This window comes from Pholis gunnellus, assembly GCF_910591455.1.
Source record: "Pholis gunnellus genome assembly, chromosome: 14".
NCBI classification, from domain to species: Eukaryota; Metazoa; Chordata; class Actinopteri; order Perciformes; family Pholidae; genus Pholis; species Pholis gunnellus.
Window position 1 is genome coordinate 7,280,469 of NC_136541.1, and position 23,264 is coordinate 7,303,732.

The window sequence follows — 23,264 nt, forward strand, 5'->3', positions numbered from 1 at the left end:
AACCAAACAGTCACGACAACAACCTCCTTTTATTTCCAGCTTTATCCATGTGGGTCTTTTCATACATCTTAACTAGCTTATACAGACCCTATAGTGTTTATACAGATGTGCAAATGAGCTTTGAGAGAAGGGGTTGAGGAGTTTATTTTGGGGGGGAGGGGGGTCCTAGAGGTACAGTATGGTCCCACAAGCAGCTTAATCAAATGGACTTCAGTGAGCTATACCACAGTGAAGCCTGCCATGAGCCAAATAACAGGACATAGCTGTTCTAACTTGAGTGGAAACCCACAATGATGCACATGGCCTCGATTTAGAGTCGCTTCTGCCACTAATCATCTTTGTCCTTTGCGCCATGCTTTAGTATGCGCGTGAATGCTACATAGTTGAAGTTGCCCTTCTTGTCGATGGGCGCCTCTCGGAAGAGCTCGTCCACTTCATCATCCGAAAACCGGTCCCCCATCGTAGTGAGCAGCTCCCGCAGGTACTCCTCCTGGATTATACCTGTGGGAGGAGTCGATTCATCAGTCATGAGGACTTTTTCTAAATTGATTTTTACATCGGATGTTAAAATACAACAGGAATACAGACATTCTTTCAAACGTTTTCTAATAAAACAAAAATATATCCTGTCAAAATTGGGTCTGGATGAGAAACGGCAACACAAAGTGCAGCGCGCATTTGTGTCGAACAACTTGTGACTCACCGGTGCCCTCCTCGTCAAAGCAGGCAAAAGCGTTGCGGATCACGTCCTCGGGATCTGTGCCGTTCAGCTTCTCTCCGAACATGGTCAGAAACATGGTGAAGTTGATCGGGCCCGGCGCTTCGTTCATCATCGTCTCCAGGTACTCATCTGTGGGATTCTTACCTTGGAAATGGGTCACAGTCATTAGGATGTATGATATGATGTGATTTTTATATATATATATATATATATATATATACACACATCCTTCCTATTGCTGTCTAAATGTGTGTAAACACATTGTTACGTTTACCTAACGAGGCCAGCATGTCATGAAGGTCCTCTTTGTCAATAAAACCGTCCCTGTTTTGATCGATCATGTTGAAGGCCTCCTTGAACTCCTGGATTTGAGACTGGTCAAACATGGCGAACACGTTGGACGTGGCCCGCTGAGGACGCTTCTTGGTGTTCTTTCCCTTGGCCCTTTTGCTCGACATGTTGGCGGTCAGTGGCTCCCTCCCTCTCCTGTGATACAGATCATATGAAGGCTGTCATCTGTTATCTATACCACTGTTTATACGAAGGTTTCATCATCATAAATCTAATCATGAATGAGCCTGCACTTTTGGCAGGCTTGAACATAAAGCTCATGTTTCTCTGACACCAGCTTCTGGTTCATTTTAAGACATCTTTGAACAGAAAAACCCAAGTTAGTGTCAAATAAAGCCCAGAGTAGAACAGAACAGGGCCCAGTTTACAGATGTGGACCTCTGGACTGGACTTTCGAGTGAACAAAGGTTGGATGTCAGTTGATATTTGACAATTGAATTATATGGCCTTCTGGCTATTTACTTATTGATAACTGCGTAATGGAAATGTACATTGGTAAGATAACTACGTTATTTACTGTCACCTGTCACAAGGGTTGCACAACAAATGATGACACACATTTCAGTTATTAGCTACCAGCTAACAGTTAGCCCAACGTTGACCTCATTAACTCACCGACCAGACTAGCTTAAGCGAGCTAACCGACATCTCAAACTCAAAGGAACAACATTAACGTTATGAGGCCGTTAAAAAAATGACATCACCCACCTCAGAAAATACAAAGCGTGATACCCAAATGGCTGTAACCGTTACACAGAGGTACCAAGAGCATCCAGAGCCTGATGAAGAGCGACCATTAATGTTTTATTTCCTCTTTACCGAACTGACCAATCACAGCCGAGCTGGACGGAGCCAACAGACTGGACTGTACCATGTTGTCCCTCTCACCTCTGCTTGTTTGTGTTTTTACAATGGACCAGGTGAGATAGTTAAATAGCGATAAGAAACCATACTCAACATAATTTACAGCTTTTACTTTGATACTATATTTATAGTTGTCTTAACGACAAATCCTGTAGTGTATATGTTTCACCACTAGGTGGCAGCATTCGCTAATAAACGTCAACGTTTATTTTTGCTGTAATTCTCTATCTCAATATTCAATTGTCGTGTAAGTGAGACCGACGCGTGTGAGTGACCTCCACACCACAGAATGCCCAGAAACAAGTACATTGGGAAACTGAGCTGTACGTTTAGGGACATAGAGACTTCTGAAGCAGTTTGAGGTCACATGTTGGTGAATTGGCAGGGTTTTGGTTCAGACAGGTGACCAGAGGCTTTAGTGACTTTTGCACGTCGTCTAAAAGAAGACAAATCCTATTCATTAAATTCAACTGGTGTGTTCGCAGTAGTTCAGCAGGTTTTTTAGACCTGCGAACGCACACCAGAAATCCCCACACTGACAGCTCGCAGCGGAGGGCCAGGCGAGCCGAGGAGCCTCTGCTGGGCCGTCTCATGGTCTAAATTTAAAGCTGTCCCAGCCTTAAAAGGTCCTGACGGTGTCTTGTGCATTCTGCCGAGTGGCAGCATTATTTTTGTTCAGTGGACTCCCGTCCTGTCCGCTGCCCTCACCCCTGCTGCTTTCCCCGGATCTCAACTTGCTTTAGCTCCTTTTTGGAATAGCGCACTCTTTCTCTCATTTTTAACTGCTGCGGATTGGTGCATTCTTAGTTGTGGTGAGTGATGTATATGTATATTTCTTTATTAACAAATTTGTCTCTAATACTGAGGAATTGTTCTGGTTTATGTCATGTGCTAATATTTTTTATAATCCTGAATCAGTAAGGCCCGAGGCCTTTCTTTCAACCTCTTTATTGTTATTATTTGTTTGAATAATGTCATTTAATTCAGATATTTCCTTGTCCCTTATACTAACCACGCTTTGGTCATTTATATCTATGTCCTTGTAGTTTAGACTGCATGTGTCATTGAATTGAAATGTCATCCTAAAAGTATTGCTAATCTCTCCCATTAACATTCACTTAACTTTAACTATGACTCAGATCTTCTCTTTGTGAACTCTGTGCCCTCATTTCTTACAGTCTTAGTTTACTTTTTGTATCTCTTTACAAATCACACACACACACACACCACATGCTGCCTGTTGAAAGAGTTGCTCAATAAGTCTATTGTCATAATAAACTGCAGATGTGTGTGAGCTGCTCATGTTTTCAAGCTGTATAACTTGAGCAGCATAGTTGAAAATGATTTGTCCGATTGATTGGTGAATCCACAGAAAATATATCTGCAACAATCTTGATAATTAATTCAGTCACAATTCCAGAAATCCCCTCTCAAAGGTGAGTATTTGCTTGTTCTTCATGGCAGCTGAATACCTTTGGGCCTTGGACTTTTGGTCGACCAAAACAAGCAGATTGAATATGTCGACTCTGGCTTCTGGAAATTGTGAGGGGGGGGGGGGTCTTTTTTTAAACTTATAAACCAAAGGGCTATTTAAATAATCAACAAAATAATCAACAGCTTTAGTATAACAGAGTGTTATAATTACCTTGAATTAAGTTATTCCCAAACACAACACGTCTTTACCTTTGGATGTTCTCATCAGTCGCTGGATTACATCACTCCACGCGTAGTTTTCAATTAAATCACAAGTTCATCACTTCTGTTTTTCCACCTCTGAAGGTGATTGTCCTTTAAATTCTCATATAATCTTTAAAGACACAAAACTAACATGTAGAGTGTAAATCAAATCAATGTGTATTACCCTGCTGCTTCTTCACTTAACACATTAGAAGTAGATCTTAACCAACGCCATCATAACAACTTCACCATCTCTAATACCTAATCACCATCTCCTGGCTTAAACTAACCCCCAATACAGACATTAATTTGTAATGATAACAATGAGATTGATTCACAGAGCTGGTTAAGTAAAGCACAGTCAACATATAAGTTGGCGGAGTGACCCTCAGGATGTCAGCATCATTACAAGTGACGCAGAAGCTGCAGCTGCAGCAGCAGCAGCAGCATCAGCAGCAGCAGCAGTTTGAGAGCAGCTGTTACCTGAGCAGCAAGTCGTCTGTTAAAAAGCAGTCGTTCTCCACATACAAGACCACCAGCCATCGGTAAGAGGATGGGAGTGACGCAGGCAAAAGATCCAAAATACTTATGAGATGGTTGATATTTGAAAACTATAAAAAAAAAAAAAATGGGGTTCGCTGAAAGCAACCTGCCGCTTCCATAACTTCGGAAGTGGTGAGCGCATTCAAGCGAACCTCTTTCAAATATTCAACACTGTACTTTGGCATCTGGTGTGAAGTGTGTTCAGCAGCAGAAGAGAAAAAAACCCCATGCAGCTCAAAGTGTGTTTTTATGTAGAGCAGGTGCTGACTCTACTTGTCTTCACCTGCTCATACAGTTGATGTTCAACTTTTGATGCTGTCAGGGTTTTGTATTTTTATAAGAACACACATTGTTCTCCTTGAGGCTGTTGCAGAATGGCCCATTTTAAAGTCTTTTGGGCTGAGTTTCAACTCTCAGATTCTTTATATGTATCAAACCTCTGTTAATTGTGTTTCTACAAAGCTTAAAGCAAGTAATTGCAATGCAATGGCCAAATAATTGAATATACAATTACACAATTATACAATTATTATTGTTCCAGGATTTGGAATCAAGCTTTAATTAAGTGAAATGTCAAAGTGGTCAAGTCAAGGCTGAAGTCTCTAGTTTCGTCTGGTCCAAGTCTCACGTTGGTAACTACTAAATACTACGTAGCAATAGTATTGTGCTCATATTTGACAGAAAGAGCACATTATGTTTATTTACTTCAGTCTTAGACTAGTATGGAGCTAATTAGCATCTCTATGAACATATTAAAATACAGTAATCCAAATCCCAGTGAATGCACAAAGACAATAACAACACAGCTGAAGCAATTAGTCGGTAAATTAAAAGTTGATCAACAACGTTAAACCAGCAACTATGTTTTATGATGAATTGATCATAAGCATTGCTGATTTTGTGTTTCTTTGTTTTCTATGCTATTGAATTGCATATCTTTGGTTTTTGGACTGTTGATTGGACAAAATAAGCAACTTGAAGACGTCATCATAGTAAATGCACCATGCATTTTCACTGCTTTAGCATATTTTAGATTAATATATAATAGAAATAATTGTTACACAAGTAGATTTATTTACACTTTCCAGCCTGCATTTTATAAAACTGGTCTGCTGCAGGAATAAATGGGGAAAACCAAGACAATAATAGTTGTTAAAACTTTCTAACTAGGGGTGAATCTCATGTTTAGTCAGATTTTTTTGTGACATTCTGTGTTGGATTCAAAATGGAGCTTGATCAAAGTAAAGTCTAGTATAACTCTATTGAGCACAGCAAACTTAGATTCACTTGTATGTGGTGTCAACGCGTAATATTGTCAAAGTCTCTTTGTCCTTCAAGCTGCACAGCTCAGTGCGCATGTTGGAACCATGAGCGCTTTCTAAACAGGGGTCAGGGAAGGAATGTCAGCTGTAGCGGATGGCTGCCAGATGTATTCACGGACAGTAAAGCTATTTCTGTAGGCAGGACATGAGACGGAGCCATTAGGCCAACTGTAAAGACACTGTATAGAAGTCATGAAACGGTCGTACTCCATCATCCACAGATGTTTAATAACTCTCGGTAGCCTTGGTCTTAGTCCTAATCGTGGGCCAGTATCCACATTCACTCGTCAATTTGACGAGTCAGTGTTATTCCCTTTAGTAACTAGTACACCTTGTTCTGTTAGAAAGTTTCCAATTGTTTCTTGTGTTATTTAAATCTTAAGATGAACACCTACTTCAGCTTCTCAGACTGCTTTTAGCAGCGGTAAAACTTTTTTATACCTTTTGACTTTCTTATACTCTCGAGATAGACTACCTTTCAACACACCTGGTGAGTCAGCAGTATATGAATAACTTTATGACAATGCAGAGATCCTCTACGAGACTCTCTCCATCTGTCTGCCTCTGCTGTGCGTTCAGCTCCTTCCATCGACTTGATCCGGAAGAGAGTTAATCAAAGCTACTTTATGCCGCTACTCCTCTAGGCCCAATGGATAGACTAGGGCAGACTTGGAGGAGATTATGAATGAAAGCAGAGCTTTAAAAATGAACCTTTCTGCCCCGCTGCATATCCACCAGCTCCGGCTCCACTTATAAACCCAGCTGACAATAGAGAGGCCCGAGAGGCTGATGGGTAAATGAGTCAGTGTGCAATATGGGTCAGCTTCCTTCGAGGATGGACAGAAATACATCTTCCATTTCTGAGTAACGTCTGAACCTGTCTTTATGTAATCAGCACACTTTAGTACTGAAGTTTTATAAATTAAGAGTATGTCAATGATTTCACAGCAGCTTTGCATTCTTTCTGTTAGGTTTATGTCTTTTTTTTTTTACCTAATTTCATGTTATTATGAGCATTATGGTGCATACTGTCCAAGTTACATTTAAATGACTTGCTAATTGGGAAGTTCAATTAACTACATGCATATGTGTCATGTTTTTTATTCTCCCATTTCAATGTAGCCAAAGGTTCATCTTTGATTAAATAGAACTAAATCAGCTCAATCTACAGTAATTCCGATCGGATTATCTGTGTAGACTGCAAGAGTTTAATTAATAAATAAAGTTAGTTACAGGAAGGTATATTCAATCTAAGAATAACACTGGCAACATTTTTTATTTCCACAAAAAGCTTAAAATCACCAACAGACAATATTAATAGTAGAATTAATGCATTTATGTCAATCATAGGATTTAATAACAACAAGAAAGACACAGAGTATTATTAGCCTTATCCTTTAAGACACAATGTATGTAGAACATAGTGCACCATTCACCATATGGAAATACTTTATGATGTAAGTTGTTGTTTGTAGTGAAAGTGACTGTTGTCTCTCACCCCTAAGCCAGAAGATCACTGTGAAGTCAGAGAAGGGGCATAAACTCAGCCCGCTACCCAAGAGAGCCAAACGCACCTACCTTGCGATGGACACGGACAAGGAAGTTATCGGCTATGTCATTCCCGTATTTAGAGCCAAGTGAGTGCGGACGCTGCAAAACACAACTGATTTGATGTCCTTCAATGCAAAGTAATCGACACCCCTGGTGCTGAACATTGAAGATGTACATTTTTATTGCAGTTATTGACACTAAATTATATATTTTCCGATCTTACTGTAAGTGTGAACTGCTCTCACATGTTGGTGGTTTGTTGTCTGCCAGTCATGAGGTTGTTCGCGGTCTGATGGAGGCCCAGGAGGAGGAGGTCATGGAGGAGGGCATTAACTATGTGGCCATGAGGAACCTGTTTGTCAGGGAGGCCAAGGAGACTGTGGACGTTAAAGTGGAGAAGAGAACCAGAACAATGCATATCAGGGAATCTGCCGAACGTCTGGAGTTCAACAGGACGGTAAATCCTCATTTCTTTGTGAATTTGCAACAACAAGGTTGTGTCCATTTTCCAAGAATAATCAGGTCTCCCACATGAAGCCTACAAATGCTCTCGAGCTTTATATGACAATGTGGCGCTTCACTCTCTTGCTGTAGATGGAGGAGTGGTTAGAGTTCCGTAAGAAGATGAACCCAGACAGCCTGACACACCTTCCAGAGTTCATCGTCAAGCCCCGCGGACAGACTGCCTGGGAGGGCAACACTGTCAAGCTGCACTGCACTGTGGCTGGATGGCCTAAGCCAAGGATTGCCTGGTAAGATACGCTCCAAGTTCACTGGTCCCCGCCTTCTCTGAGTCACAAGAAAAAAGAGGCTGATGAGAGGCGATCAGTCATGTGTGTGTCATCGAGAAGTTTCCATCCAAAAGCTCTCGTCATCAGCCAAATCTATTTTCCACCGCCGCGACATGAACACACACACACACACACACACAATTCTCTGCAATTACACTTTACAACAGTAAAAATAAACCGTCTGTCTTTCTTCTGTCTTCAAGGTACAAAAACAACGTGGTCATTGATGCCAAGGCCCACCCCGAGAAGTACACAGTCGAGAGCAGTTACAACATGCACTCCCTGGAGATCAAGAAGTAGGTAATCGTTAAGCTCACGCGGCGTGGCTCCAGTTAGAATTAACGAGATGTACCAAAAAAATGTACATTTCCCCAAACTGGTGTTGGAAATATTGGAAATAAGAGTGATAAATGCAAAAGAGATGCCGGTAATTCAGCCAGTCTTCCATGTTTTTATTTACAGCTGTGAATTCATCGACACTGCTCAGTATCACGCCTCTGCCCTCAATGTGAAAGGAGAAGCTTCTTCTGTGGCGACTGTCGTTGTCAAAAGTAGGTAAACCTTTTGTCCGTCTTCTCCGCAGCTGCTCCCGTCTCCTCCGGTTAGAGGCCAAAGTTTAAAGTAGAGGTTTAGATTTACACCACTGTAAACATGGTCTTACAGTTGTGTCTGGTCACAATCTGGTTTTAGATTTTGACTTTTGTTTATTGTTTTATTTGACTGAAATCTCTTGTTACTGATACAAGATTAATGGACATGTTTCTCTGCAGGGTTCCAGGAGGGCGAGGAAGCGGGCCCGCTCGATCCCAAACCACGTGAGTCCACGTGTTCAGTTCACTAATCAACATTGTTATACAAAACAATGGAAAAATGTGAAATGTCAAAAGGCATTGCTCATAGTTACAAACTACAGTCCCCTTCAGCTTCAGTGTTTTAACATCTTTTTTAGCAAACAAGCTCTAAAAATCCACGGATATCTACCTGCTCAACATCAAATGGCAGACGTACAAAGTTGGCGACTAGCAGCTGAACACAGTTTATTATTTAAAGCTATAGAGCCAGATATGTTTTACTTAGGAGTTGGTGGAGACCAAAACAGAGCTAAAAGGAGAGTAAATGTTGGACTTGCATTCATCAGGTGGAAAAAAACACAGCTTCAATTGAATGATTATGTCATTTACAATGAGGAAATGATATGTTAATGTTGTGTTCCAAAAAGTACACAAATGCAGATTTAATGTTTTAATAGTAGTGTTTTTAATTTCTTTATTTTACCTCTGCAGATGGTTTCTGCGCTGAGCATGGCGTCACCTTTGAAACAACCATCATTGATAAATTTGAAGTGGCCTTTGGCAATGAAGGCGAGACATTGAGTGTGGGCTGCACTGTCATCATTTATCCCACTGTGAAAAAATACCAGCCTGAGGTCGTGTGGTCCAGAAACTGTAAGTAGAGAAAGAACAATGGAAATAGCATTTGAACCTGTTTGAATGAATCCGCTCTATGTAGCCAGTCTCACGTCTTTTGTGTTTGACTATCAGCCGTCCCCCTGAAGCCCTCTAAATGGGTGCACACCCACTGGTCCGGGGAACGAGCCACCCTCACACTTGTCCACCTCAACAAGGAAGACGAGGGCATGTACACCCTGCGTGTCAACACCAAATCTGGCTTTGATACCTACTCTGCTTACGTGTATGTCAGAGGTAAGGTGTCTGATAGATATTTCAAATGAAGCTTTTTGAGCTTCTTTTGTTTCGCATTTCATTGAAAATTGAATTAATTACCCAAAAGTCTGCACTGATTTATGCAGTTTTATGTACAACTGCGTTACGTGCAAAGTAAAGCAACGTATTACAGCTCACCACACACACCCAGACCTGGCAGGGAACCATTTAAGTCTGCTGTGTCTTTAAGTGACACAACGCTCTCTCTATGAGGTGTTTGGTTTCCTCTGAGGAATGCTTCTATATCTGTCTGCATGTCAGTAAAGTCGCCACAGAGAGTGTGATCTGAAAAGATAATCAGGAGGTTTATGCACAACTGGGAATCTTCAGAATCCCCTTTAATGTTTCAAGATATAACCTAGTGTTTCATAGTGCTGCCACCCATGAAGCACTGCAAAGGCGTAAGTAGGTCAGAAAATGGAAACTGAGTATGTAATGGAGATCAGCCTGATTTAGAAACAGCACTACTCACAAGTGTGTGTGTGCCTTTTTGAATATGTGTGTCCTGCTATGCCAGATGCCGATGTGGAGGTGGAGGGGGTTCCTGTGGCCCCCCTGGATGTGCGCTGTCATGATGCCAACAAGGACTATGTGGTGGTGACCTGGAAGCAGCCAGCGGTGGAGGGCAGCAGCTCCATCGTGGGATACTACATCGACAGGTTGGACGGCTTCCTTTATTATAGAAATTGTTTGCCGGAGAAATGACTATTTAGATTCATCGTATTACTTTGGCCGTGATACCCTCCTACATGCAGATACTGGTTTGTTGGATAATTCTGCAGGCACATGGCACAACTCCAAATTCCTCCTATATTTCCGCCAAACTACCATCTCCACGGATACTAAACTAAAACGCCCACGTGCGTTCCGAGCGGTCTCTTGCAGCCGTCAGTCAGTCAGTCGCCGTGATTTACAGTGTTGCTTGTGGTGTTCAGAAATCTAACTCACATGTGTTTTCTATGCAGGTGCGAGGTGGGCACTCACCACTGGGCTCAGTGTAATGACGCCCCAGTGAAGTACGCCCGCTTCCCCGTCACAGGGCTGGCGGAGGGGCATTCTTATGTCTTCAGGGTGCGGGCCTTGAACAAGGAAGGAGTCAGCCGTCCATCCCGTGTCTCCGAGGCCGTGGTTGCCATGGATCCGTCCGACAGAGCCCGTCTCAGAGGTGAGAGACACGCCGGAGTCCTACCGACACACTGCAGCAAACAACAACTGCACTTTTTAAAAATATATATTTGTATTCTTCCCCAACAGCCGGCCCATTAGCTCCTTGGACTGGGATGATCAAGTTCACAGAGGAGGATCCCACTGGTACGACACATTTAAACTGTTAAGTAAAGTAAATAGAGTCATAATGTTAGATAATGTAATTTCCAGATGTGTTGGCAGTTAAAAGTGACCTTTTATACTGACTAATAGGGCTGGGCATCGAACCTCAATACCTTCTCCGTACTGTCGGTATCAAAAGTATCAAAAGCTCTGATTTAGAGCTGATCTAGTTCACTGATTCTTTAAATAGATATTTATGAACCTAAATCAAATATTATTCAGGCCATGTTCTTGTATGACCGCGTGTGAGAGAACAGAGAAACGTTTGGCACATTTTGTTAAATGAGTTTTGTAAAAAAAAGACATTATAATATTCCTCAAAATAAGGTACTGAAAATAATATTGTTTTGGTATCAGTATGACACTTTTTAGAGTGAGAACCAGCCAAAGTGACTTGTACCGACTTTAAGTACAGTCACCTGCTTGAAGCGACTTCCTCTTGACTCCTCAGTGGGAATTGTCCCCGGAGAACCTTCTGATGTTGTGGTCACTGAGGCCACCAAGAGCTACGTGGTGCTCGCCTGGAAGCCTCCAGTCCAGAGGGGTCATGAAGGAGTCATGTATTACATTGAGAAGGTGAGTAGAAAAGGTAGACAGGGACGAGTAGTCACAGGCACACATTGCCTCATTTTAAGCCACAAGCCAAAATAGCTCGGGAGTCACTGCTTTAACCCTGATGCATCAGTAGGAGCTATTTAATTGTTTTCAATTATTTTGTCTGTGTTAATGAACATGGCATTCATTTTGGCAAGGGTGGGAGTTTTATTTCATATTTTTTTCAAGTTTTGGAAGTTCAACCTCAGCTCCTATAATACGTCTATAATAAACTCTGGAGCCAATACACTTAGCTCCTTAATAAGGGAAACAAATGTCCCCATTGAAACCCCCCAAAGTGTTTGATGCAGTGCATCAAATTCAATTTAGTTGCTAATCATTGACATATCCCAGACTGTAAAAAGAAAAAAATCTCATTAACATTAGGAATGCAGAAAATAATTCAATTTTCAGTCTTCAGTTTTTGTTTACATCAGCAGTCACATTATGTAAACAAACTAGAATTCAAAGATTTTGAGTCCGAAAAACTAATGAATATTTGGATGTTATGATCAGGACTGAAGTTGTAAAAATGAACTCAATGTGAAAGTGGAAAATAATATAAATATATAATTTGATGGCAGTTTTTTGACAATCATAGCGCGGGTAAAGGCGTACCTATGGCCTCTTCTAGCTCATTGTTTGATTATATTACTGCTGATATGTGATGACTGTTTTGTTGAAGCCTGAGCACCTTTTTACCTTTCCTTTGTTTACTGTACAGTGTTATTTGCTGACATGTTACTGGCTATCTGTCTACCACAGTGTATCTCAGAGACAGACACCTGGCAGAGGGTGAACACTGGCATGCCAGTCAAGTCTCCCCGCTTTGCCCTGTTTGACCTGGAAGAGGGTAAATCCTACAGCTTCCGCGTGCGCTGCTGCAACTCCGCTGGTGTGAGCGAGTCCTCTGTATCCACAGGAGAGATCACGGTCGGAGATAAACTGGGTGAGCTGGCAGGACCTGCATTTACATCTAAGGTGTTACATGTCGTGATATCACCGACTTATTGTCAAGCCGTATTCCCTCTTTAGTTAGTTTAGAGACTGCTGGTCCTTCCTGCGTTACGTTCTCTCTGTTCCCAATCCATGACGTCCCCAATTTGCTCACTGTAATTAGTCTTACTTCCTTTCTGTCTTCCATTTTTTCTTTCTTAACAGGCCTGCCCTCAGTTCCGGGCAATCCAGTGGCCACCAGGAACACCGACACCTCAGTGGTGGTCTTCTGGGCGGCCTCTAAGGATGTTAAATACCTGGTCGGCTACTATATTGAATACAGCGTGGTGGGCACCGATGAGTGGATGCCTTGCAACAACAAACCTGTCAAGCAGACCAGGTATGTACAGTTGAAGAACATTCTGGGTTCATGAAGTCAGTGCTTAAAAAGAGAAATTTGATTCAAAAGTACACTCCCACAATTTACTCATGGTTGCAGTAAACCAGAAGTTTATTTAAACATTTATTGTTTCTGCTCTAGTGGTTGAAATACATGATGGGTTGTACTGGTGTTCAAATGTGATAACTTCAATGAAATACTGGTTTAATGATAATGGTAACAATAATAATGATAAATGTCTCTGACTTATTTTTTCTTTGATTTTGCGTCCATCACCCAAATGTTAAGCAGGCTAAGCTGCCTTTGACTATGAAAGGGGGCTAATGCTTCATAAAATGAATAAATATATATATTTTTTCTGTGCTTTAATGTAAAGCGTTTGTACAACTAAAAGTGCAATCTTTTTATTGCAATCTTTTTATTGTCTTTTTGCAGTTGTGTTAAGATAGCAACTCCTCTCTAGGGACATTTTTGTCATTTCATGTAATTGTTTTTGATCAGTCTTTTTTATTTAATTTTTTCAAATTTGGGAAGTTCAACCTCAGCTCCTATAATAAGTCTATAATAAGCTGTGTAACAAAAGCACATATGTCCCCATATGTCCCTATTTAGACCCATTAAAACCACAGTTGATACAGCGTAACATCCCACATGCTATGATATCAGGCCTTCAATCAAAAGATAACAATGCATTAAAATCAATGTTGTAGCTAATCATTGATTTATCCCAGACTGAAAACAATGCCTTTAGGTTTGGTATATCGAAGATAATATAAACCAAACTGGCATTTAAAGGGTTTAAAATGAATGATTATTTGCTAGTGATGATCATGACGGGAGTTGGTTAAAATGTTTAATTCAGTAAAAGTTAGAGAATAGAATATTAGGTCAGAATTAGAATTACAATATGTATTTGTAATTTAATGGTAGTTTTTTGACACAGATATTTCTGTCCTCTAAGGACATCAGAGCAGCTTTTTTTAAAGTGAGGCACAATGGGTTAGCTCCTATTAGTTGAAGATAATATGACTCTTAACACTTTGGTCTGAACTGCTTCCAGGTTTGTGTGCCATGGCCTGACTACCGGGTCAAACTGCGTGTTCAGGGTCAAAGCAGTCAACGCTGCTGGATACAGCCAGAGCTCCTCCAATTCTGATGCCGTGGTTGTGCAGGCTGCCATCTGTGAGTGTCCTCTCAACTCCTCTCCATTATTCACTTTGTCTGTAGCAGCCAAGCTATACTCTCTCCGTCTGCTCCTTCCTCCCAGCTATTTTTAAACATTTATGTATCCAGGGAATGATCGCTGAGAATGTACAATCATGTTGGTTTCAACACATTCACGTACACACGACCCGAAGCCCTCATGCTGTGACCCTCTTAACTCATCTTTGTTCATGAAATAACCTTCATCATCGCTTGTTTTCCTTTTCCTAACCAAACATTTGTAACCGTTATTCTCAGTTACTTTACAGATATTATGTAAGATTCTCTTCTGATCGATTAGCTGCCCAAATATCTTCTCTATTTTCCGTATATCTAGAGTTTAATGAATGTTTATATGTGGCTGCTGGTTGATATATTTGCATGAGCCTGCCTCACTTACCATCACTAACACTGGATTTTGTCAGTTTGCTGTTCCCCTTTCCTTCATTTTTTAGAGACAAAGTCAAATAAAAAAAGTAGATAATGCTTTACAATGCTTTTGCTTTATGCAGGTATTGATTTCTGTTTAGATTTGTTTTTGCTTGAGTTCTGTTTTGCTTTTTGCCAAGGTGAAGGCTAAAGCATTGTGTTCTTAAAGAGCATGAGCCTAATGAGAGACTCGTCTGGCTTTCGGAGATTTTCGTAGCGTGAAAGTTATCCTGCTTCTGGCCTCGAGTGTAAGTACTTTATCTTGTGTGTCCAAAGCATGGAGCATGTTCAACCGTACACTAATGAGAACTAAGATCTGTGCAATATTTGGATAATGGCAGGCCATCTGTATGCGATCATGTACAGGATTTAATTTTTCATGAAAGGGGAAACAAACGAATAGTGTCTGAATAGCTGAAAATGAACTTCTAACACACTTCATCATTTTTTTCATTTTAAAAAAAAACCTTTTTCCGCAGCCGTCCCTGGAAAGACTACTGGTGTGACCCAGCTGGAGGCTGTAAAGGACTACATGATGCTGGCCTGGACCGAGCCTGCTAGCAAAGGAGGAGCAGATATCAGGGGATACTTTGTGGACTACAGGACTGTGAAGGGAGACGTTGTTGGAAAATGGCATGAAATGAACCTCAAGGCATTGACTACTACCTCCTATAAAGTAAGTTTACTTATTTCAGACACCCGTGGATCAAATTTCCAATTAAATTGTTTTGGCTTTTCTATGACTGAAGGAAACGCAATGTCATCATTCACTGCATTTCGTCAAGTTTGCAGGCAGTTTGAACCTTTTCTTTTTTCATTTTTTTTTATGAAGCTCAAATCAGTTTATCTACTTGGTGATTAATTAACGTTTGCCAACCCAAAACAGGTATTTCAATCCTTTCTCATTATCTGCATTTTGTGTCTTTTAGGCTGAGAACCTGAAGGAGAACGTCTTCTACCAGTTCCAGGTGCGCGCTATGAACATGGCAGGTGTGAGTAAAGCCTCTCTGCATACTTCAGCTCTGGAGTGCAAGGAGTATACCCTCACTGTGGCAGGTACGAGAGACAATATGCTCACCAAAACGTTGGGTCAGTAGATATAAGAGAGGAAACAATTAGATGATTATTCGACTAGCAGATTGACAGAAAACTAATCGGCAACTATTGATGATCAATTTATCTTTTAAGCTATTTTTAAGTAAAAACAAGATTAACAGACAAGGCCAAAAATAGCCTATTCATGGGATCATCAGAATACATTTAAAAATGTATTATATATTTAAAAAAAAAATGTAACCTGCAATCCATTCCAATAGATATATTTGAATTATAAAAATACTGTAGAAATGACTTGCAAAAATACATTTGATATGTTTGTCTAAAAATACACATGGATTTGTATTCCTTTCTTGAAGAGCTCACTGTCTTGAAAATCTTTGTCAAATACATTTTCTTTACAGCGTTTCGTTACAGCGTGTTTGAGAACATTATCTCTATTTATGCTCCAAGGTCCTCCTGTTGGTCTTCATATGCTGGAGGTCCGTGACACCTCCGCCGTGGTCCTGTGGGAGCCGCCTGCATTCGATGGCCGCACTCCTGTCAATGGCTACTATTTGGACGTCAAGGAGGCCTCTGCTGGAGAGGAAGGCTGGAAGGCTGCTCACGAAAAGGTCAACAAGATGAAACACATGAAGGTGAGGATGATGTATAGATTGTTTTTATTGGATCTTTACTGAAATGCAGTTATTTACCTTGTGAACAACATGTGTGTATCTCCATGTGATGTATGCATAATGAGGACGGCGTTCTTTTAACTATCCATCCCCTCGACTCCTGTCGTGCCGATTCAGGTGACGGGGCTGAAGTCGGGTACATCCTACGTCTTCCGTGTGCGTGCTCAAAATCTTGCTGGAGTTGGAAAGCCCTCAGCAGCCTTAGGTCCAATCCTGGCCCAGACTCGCCCTGGTGAGTGTGATTGTTATGTAACTCACACATTCAGTTGCATGGTGTTCCTACGCAGGTCTGGAAGAGTAGGGTAAAATGTCTATTTCTCAAAACTAATAGATGAATAAACTTCTTGTTGAGCTCAGTGATGCACACACTGTAACCATTTGCTCTCCTTTCCCCAGGCGATAAAGAGATTTATGTGGACGTTGATGATGATGGTGTGATCTCTATGATCTTTGAGTGCTCTGAGATGAAGGAAGGCTCTGAGTTTGTTTGGTCCAAGAATTACCAGACTATGACAGACACCTCTCGCCTGACCATTGTCACTGAAAAGGGCAGGTAAGTGTCCTTTAGGTTCAGATGCAACGCACAGGGACCAAATTGACGCTCTCGCTCTTGTTCCAGGCTTGTGTGCAAAGGCAATGTTTTCCTCATACCTTGTCCTCCCCCCCCCCTCGTGTCCTCATCTCCAGGTCCAGAGCTATCTTCAACAGTCCCTCCCTGGAGGATCTGGGCACCTTCTCCTGTGTGGTCACCAACACTGACGGCTTCTCCTCCAGCTACACACTCACCGAGGAGGGTGAGTCAGCCCATACTGTTGGCATCCCGGCTCCTGTGCTCTTGAAACTTGATTTACTTGTTATTTGTTTGGGCGACGTTAGTACTAAAGTTGAGAGGAGGGCTTGAAGGACTGTCTTTGTTATCCTGTTTCAACAGCTGCATCAAATTGACCTCTGTTACACTCTGGTGTATATGTGTGTTTGTCTGGAAAGTTGCCTCAAATTATTCAGTGAGTGTCTGTCAAAGATGTTGTCAGAGCCAAGGTTGTACTTGATAGTGAGTATTTTTTTAATAATGTGCTCTTATAAAATACTGTCAGGCTAGTAGTGAAGGAGTCAATGCTGAAGGTTTTTGACATTGACTCATTTTGTTGTTGTTGTTGTCACTTGACAGGTCTCATGCGTCTTCTGGACATCAGCCATGACCACAAGTTCCCTGGTGAATATCCCACCACAAACTGCTAACACCACATTTTCTTTTATCACTTATCAAGACGTTAGATTTTATTTATCAAGTGCAGATACAGTTTTTGGATATAGTTGAGGAATTAGAATAACCATCACTGCGCTCCAGAAACACAGGTTTCCCTCAGAAATTATATTTACCAAGCCTTTGTTACTTACATGATTCAAAAATGTGTTTTTTATCAGTTATTCCCTTCAAGAGTGAAATGGCCATGCAGCTGCTGGAGAAGGGTCGCGTGCGTTTCTGGACTCAGGTGGAGAAATGCACATCGGCCTGCCTAGTGGACTATGTCTTTAATGATGTCATCATTGCTCATGGAAAGGTAGGAATCATGACTTGCTGTCATGTCGTCCTAGTTCTAGTTGGAAATCGTTCCTCCACAAACTGATCCATCGGGGTTTCTCTGTGTGTTTCTGCTTCCAGAAATACACAATGAACTTCGACAAGTCCACCGGCATCATTGAAATGTTCATGGACTCTCTGGAGATCAGCGATGAGGGAACGTTCACCTTTAACCTGGTGGACGGCAAAGCAAAGGGTACAACCAGTCTGGTGCTCATTGGAGATGGTAAGTCCTCAAATGCAGTTCTTACAGATATATTTACAGATCTTCCATTATGTTAGTTTGAATTGTGGATATGGAATAGACACCCCAACCAACAGATTACCTTTGAAGCTGTAAGCCGTTCTCTACTGGGTGTGTTGCATTTGCTGCAGTTAAAGTATGTGTCCATTGAGGGGCAGCAGAAGACCACCCTTCCTCACTGTCATGTCTGTCAGCTGATTTTTCTGATGCACTTCTTGCTATACAGAGTTCAGGGAGCTTCAAAAGAAATCTGAATTTGAGAGGGCAGAATGGGTCAGGAAACAAGGTAAGGGATCTTACTTTTCCTCTACACAAGTTAAACACTAATTGCACAAGTATGTTTCGTAATCATTTCTCATTAACTATCCACAGGGCCTCACTTTGTCGAGTACCTTGGGTTCACTGTTACTCAAGAATGTAATGTGCTGTTGAAATGCAAGGTAAGAAAAGTGACTGTAAATAGTTGTGCTGTTAAATGAGCATCACAAATGGTTGCATTGTAGGCGACATTACTTAATCCCGTCTCTCTTCGTTCCCTCCACAGATAGGAAATGTCAGACCAGAGACTGAGATCACCTGGTCTAAGGACAGCATCGAGATTGCAGAGCGTGATGAGAACGCTAAGAAAATCGAGAGAAAGGACAGCGATCTGACCTTTAATATCGGAAAGGTCAGCCCATTAGACTGAGGCTGTACATTGTGATGAGTCGTGAGCTTTATGAGTATGGAGCTAAAAGCCTCGCTTCTGATGCAGCTGTGCTTCCATCGTAGACCTAGACTAGATGCTACGCTGCCAACCATCCCTCTCTGACACACAGAATCATAAATGATGAAACACTTTTAAAAATGTTCACGTTCCCGAGTCCTGCTGGAGTGCTGCTGGAGTCAGCACGTCAGCATGTCGTACGTGGGAGTTAGAGTAGACGTATTGGGTACATCTGACTCTATTTAATTCTTATTTTGATATTAAAGACTTATAGGTCATGCTTTTAAACATTTATGCCCATATAGTGTAAATACACTATATGGTTTATCTGTGTGATTCATTCATAAACACTTTCTAACACTCTATTCAATTTAACTCCTCTGGCCAATTTACTCAAACATTTTAAAACTGGAAAGCTGTTTTTCTTATGGTATTCAGGGCCATTGCAGTTATATTGATGTTTCAAGGTACCTGTACCTTGAAACTATATAAACATCACTCATAAAGAGAGGGTTGGTGTCATTGCATGAGCTCAGGAGAGGTGGCCTGTCCATCGGCACTCCTGTCAGCTGCACTCGCATTAACTGCTTTATGTGTCTGAGTCACAGTGGGTTATTAAGCAGGAGAAACTGAAAACAAAAGAAGGAAAAAAGCCAACTGCAGAGGATGTTCCCCTGCCGCCAAGACCCAAAGTCTGGACATAGTCCTTGCTGCCATAAGTTCTATAATTTGTCTGTGTGTCCTCCACGTCTCACCGTTTTACGTTTCCGTTTTAACACCTGCAGCATCCCGGGCAGGAGAAAAGCATGCCTTTTCTGCCTAATTGGTCTCTGTCTGACTGTTCTACCGTCTATTATATGTCCCAAGATCTATACTGTATTTCCCTCTGTTTGATTTAGAAGGTAATTCATGGCTGGCTCAAGGATACTAAAATTGCTTTTACTTCAAACTCTAGATCTCCAAGGCGGATGCAGGTGCTTACGAGGTCTTCCTGAGGGACGACAGAGGCAGAGATAGGAGCATCTTCGATCTGACGGACGCAGGTAAAGTCTCTTTCATGAATTTTGTGAGTTGAAAAAGTGGTGCAGTCAGTCTTGCACAAAAAAAGGTGATTAATTTCTGTTTGCATCCTTTTTTTTAAATCCCCAGGATACCAAGCTGTAATGAATGAGCTGTTCAGGGTTATTGGTGAGTCATTACACGTCACGCGTCAAACAGCAATGAAGCACCACACACTGGAAAAACACCAGCAGAATGTGCACATGTAGAGTATTCTTCCACTGCATGAACTATTAAAAGCTAGACTGAAACATTTAATGATTTGAAATATATACTTATTTAATTAATATAAAATGATATACCATGTATCCATATGGTTTCCATGGCATGGAGATAAACACCTGCCTTTTATTCTCTTCCCTCCAGCCAACTCCTCCTCTGATATCAAAGTCACCAGTACTGAACATGGCATCATCCTCTACTCCACGGTCACATATTACAATGAGGAACAGCGTGTTGGTTGGCTCCACAAGTATGTAAACACAACCTCATTCACCAACATATTTGACATCCTTTTCTATCTCCTTTCTATCTACACAGGCACAAACAAGTATGAACACAACCCGTTGAAAGTGTGTTGCTTATTTACAATGCTAAAATGCTGTAAATCAATGCAAATTTTCCCCTGCAGCTTTTGGGTAGGTTGATGTTATACAATAAAATATAAGAAGACATACAAAAATCATCAAAGCACATATTCTGTAAAGAAAACCTAGTAAAATCAATTAAAATACAGACAACTTTACAATAGACTAAACATCCTAAAGGACTAAAAAGATGTATTGTCAATAAGGAAGGGTGATGCACAAATTATATCACAAAATATATCAAATATCATGTTTGCAGAGTTGTTTCTTCAAGTCCAAGTCTCTCTCAAATGAGTTGGCAGTGTTTTCCAGCCATGTGATGCTCGGAAAGAAACGGCTTTTTGTCAAAGACCTTCAAATGTGTCAAATCTCAAAAGGCTTTAGTAAAGAAATTGAGGGAGAATCATTGCATTCATAATCATTTTTTCCCACTTCCATAGCTAATTATTTTCTGGTGACTAATATCGCACCGTAAGAAATTTTTTTAATTGGACTATTTTGACTATAATTGTCAGTCTCTGTGCATAATCTTCTCACAAACTATATGAAAACAATCCACAGATGGGGACAAAATCTCACCAACTGCTACTGATGCAGGTCACGTGTGTCAGATCTCTCACTTTGGTATAATACAAGGATGACTGTGCAGACTCTAAGCTCTCCTGTCTGAATCTTGCATTTCAGTGCACAGACCAGCTTTAATTGATCTCTGTGTTACCCATTTCTCCATTAGAGATGCTAAGATTGCCGCCTCAGAGAGAGTTAAGTCTGGATTCACAGGAGAGGAGCTTTGGCTGAAGATCAATGAGCCCACTGAGAAGGACAAAGGCAAATACACCATGGACATCTTCGATGGCAAGGACGGTGTGAAGAGAGTCTTTGAGCTGACTGGCAAGGGTGAGTGGAACTTTTAAAGTCAAACAAGGAAGATGCTGGATGTTGTGCAGAAAAGTCCCATTTACTTTGGCTATTTTGTATGTAACTATTAATAATGATATGTTGATCTTCTTCTGGTGCAGCATGGGAAGAGGCATTCGAAGAATTCCAAAGGCTCAAGTAAGTAAATAAACTCATCTGACTCAATTCTTCCGTTGTGTAACTCTGTCAGAAGAGGATGTTTACACAAAGAAATACTTACTGTCATCACAAACTTAAAATAGACTCTACTTTGTGAGTTCTTTCAGAGGCACTCTAAATGCATTTCCTGGAATTGTATGGCTTTTAGAATACAAAATGTTTGCAACCTTTCTGCCCTTGTGATATCATTTTAAGATGCTTCTGACAATGTCCGTCTCCTTCCTTCCTTCCTTTCTTCCTTCCTTCCTTCCTTCCCTTCGTAGGGCGGCAGCAATCGCTGAGAGAAGTAAGTGGTTGTTTATACTGGGTTCCTCCCATGAGACAGTATTTCTTTGGCCGTAAAAGCTATTTCAGTTTTACTATCATTTTAAACTTGGGTTCAGTGGTATTAAAGATACATGAGTGTGTTGGTCATCTTATTGTCAAGATCTCATTCAAGGGAAATGGTTTTCCAGGAGATTTAAGTCGCTATATTTCTTGAAGAAAGGACATTTACAGCCAAAACTTATTTTAAATATCAATAATGCATAGAGTATAGTTCAAATATTGTAATAGTTTTTTATTGAAGGCTGGTTCACTTAACCAGTTCAGTCAGTTGGTTAATATTATGTTGTCAACAGGCAACTGCTCCACCAGCTGACTGACTGACTGATGGTTGGTTCTTGGCTCACTCTTTGTGTTTCTTGTATAGATCGCGCTCGTGTTGTTGGAGGCTTGCCAGATGTGGTTGCGATCCAAGAGGGCAAGGTAAATAAATTAGATATTCAGCGTCTCTGTCTCACCTTCCTCTTTCTTTTTCGTGATCTCATTGATTGGAGCGTCTCTGAACTCTGTGGAATCCAGATTCGTCTGACACACATTAAACCCCTGCAATCCTCTCATTCCCTTCAGTCCCTGAACCTGACTGGCAATGTCTGGGGCGAGCCCGCACCTGAGGTGAGCTGGAGGAAGAACGACAAGGAGCTGGTATCTGACGAGCGCTACAAACTCAAGTTCGAGGCAGGCAAGTTTGCCAGCATCATAATCACCGCCGTCACCACGGCTGACTCTGGCAAATACGCCCTCATGGTCAAGAACAAGTACGGCACAGAGGCTGGAGAGTTCACCGTCAGCGTCTACAACCCAGAGGATGAGGAGAGCAAAAAAGGAGAATGCATTTTAAAGAAATAGGACTGGGCTATCTCCAAAGCATTTTTACCCCGGCACATGCCGGTGCACTGAGCAGTTTAAATAAATGATTAATACAACTGCTTCCTCGTGACTCTTTCATGTGCTGGGCTAAAGAGCTTTGGGCATTGCTTGTCGCGGAGGAAAACAATGAATGTGATACAGAGAAGGAAATAGTGTGCTTAGTAGTTGCTTGATGTAATGTTGAATCATTCATCTTTGTTTTAGCAATGAAGGCCAGCAAAACAAAACACAGTTTTATTAAAACTATTACAGTATTACATCTGGAAAACCTTTGACCTCTGAAACCAAGTCAAGTTATGCAATGTAAAAAAATAAAGTGAAAAAAAAAAAAAACTGATGTCATGAACTTCCTACCAGCTGCTTTCTTTGTATTGTGAGAGATTGGAAGAAAGGTGTCAGTGGATATGTCACATGCTTCACGTGTAGAGCTGTTGGTGTTTATTTAAACTGGTATTATGTTTAAATAGTACTGTGTGCATGTGTGTTATTCGTCATTGATGTACTGTTTGCAAGCGTCTAGAACAGTTTGTAGGAGAGGAGGTGCAGGTAAACCCTGATGTTGAGCAGAATAGATCAAACAATTTGGCAGTTTAACAGGGTTCATTTAGGATTACAGACACAGCCTACATGTTGGACAGGCATGACTTACA

The 23,264-nt window shown here is 41.2% G+C and overlaps 2 protein-coding genes across 2 annotated transcripts; one reads left to right on the forward strand and one right to left on the reverse strand.

Moving 5' to 3' along the window:
• Window positions 1–10: 10 nt before the first annotated feature.
• Window positions 11–1,853, reverse strand: myl12.2 (myosin, light chain 12-2). The gene is made up of 4 exons (XM_079173459.1): window positions 1,781–1,853; window positions 996–1,207; window positions 704–865; window positions 11–501 (listed from the first exon to the last, which is right to left on the reverse strand). The coding sequence occupies exons 2-4, from the start codon at window positions 1,177–1,179 to the stop codon at window positions 329–331; spliced, it is 519 nt and encodes a 172-aa protein (XP_079029585.1). The 5' UTR covers window positions 1,180–1,207; window positions 1,781–1,853; the 3' UTR covers window positions 11–328.
• A 737-nt stretch (window positions 1,854–2,590) lies between these two features.
• Window positions 2,591–22,960, forward strand: myom1a (myomesin 1a (skelemin)). Its single transcript, XM_079172593.1, has 37 exons — window positions 2,591–2,748; window positions 3,954–4,158; window positions 6,984–7,115; window positions 7,300–7,486; window positions 7,624–7,781; window positions 8,024–8,116; window positions 8,283–8,371; window positions 8,591–8,635; window positions 9,104–9,265; window positions 9,362–9,523; window positions 10,062–10,203; window positions 10,510–10,709; window positions 10,799–10,855; window positions 11,325–11,449; window positions 12,233–12,416; window positions 12,629–12,803; window positions 13,864–13,985; window positions 14,915–15,111; window positions 15,365–15,491; window positions 15,945–16,129; window positions 16,286–16,400; window positions 16,565–16,721; window positions 16,856–16,962; window positions 17,337–17,381; window positions 17,594–17,730; window positions 17,832–17,976; window positions 18,221–18,280; window positions 18,367–18,434; window positions 18,539–18,664; window positions 19,656–19,743; window positions 19,850–19,888; window positions 20,126–20,231; window positions 21,080–21,243; window positions 21,366–21,402; window positions 21,687–21,709; window positions 22,115–22,170; window positions 22,315–22,960. The coding sequence occupies exons 2-37, from the start codon at window positions 4,007–4,009 to the stop codon at window positions 22,591–22,593; spliced, it is 4,446 nt and encodes a 1,481-aa protein (XP_079028719.1). The 5' UTR covers window positions 2,591–2,748; window positions 3,954–4,006; the 3' UTR covers window positions 22,594–22,960.
• Window positions 22,961–23,264: the final 304 nt, after the last annotated feature.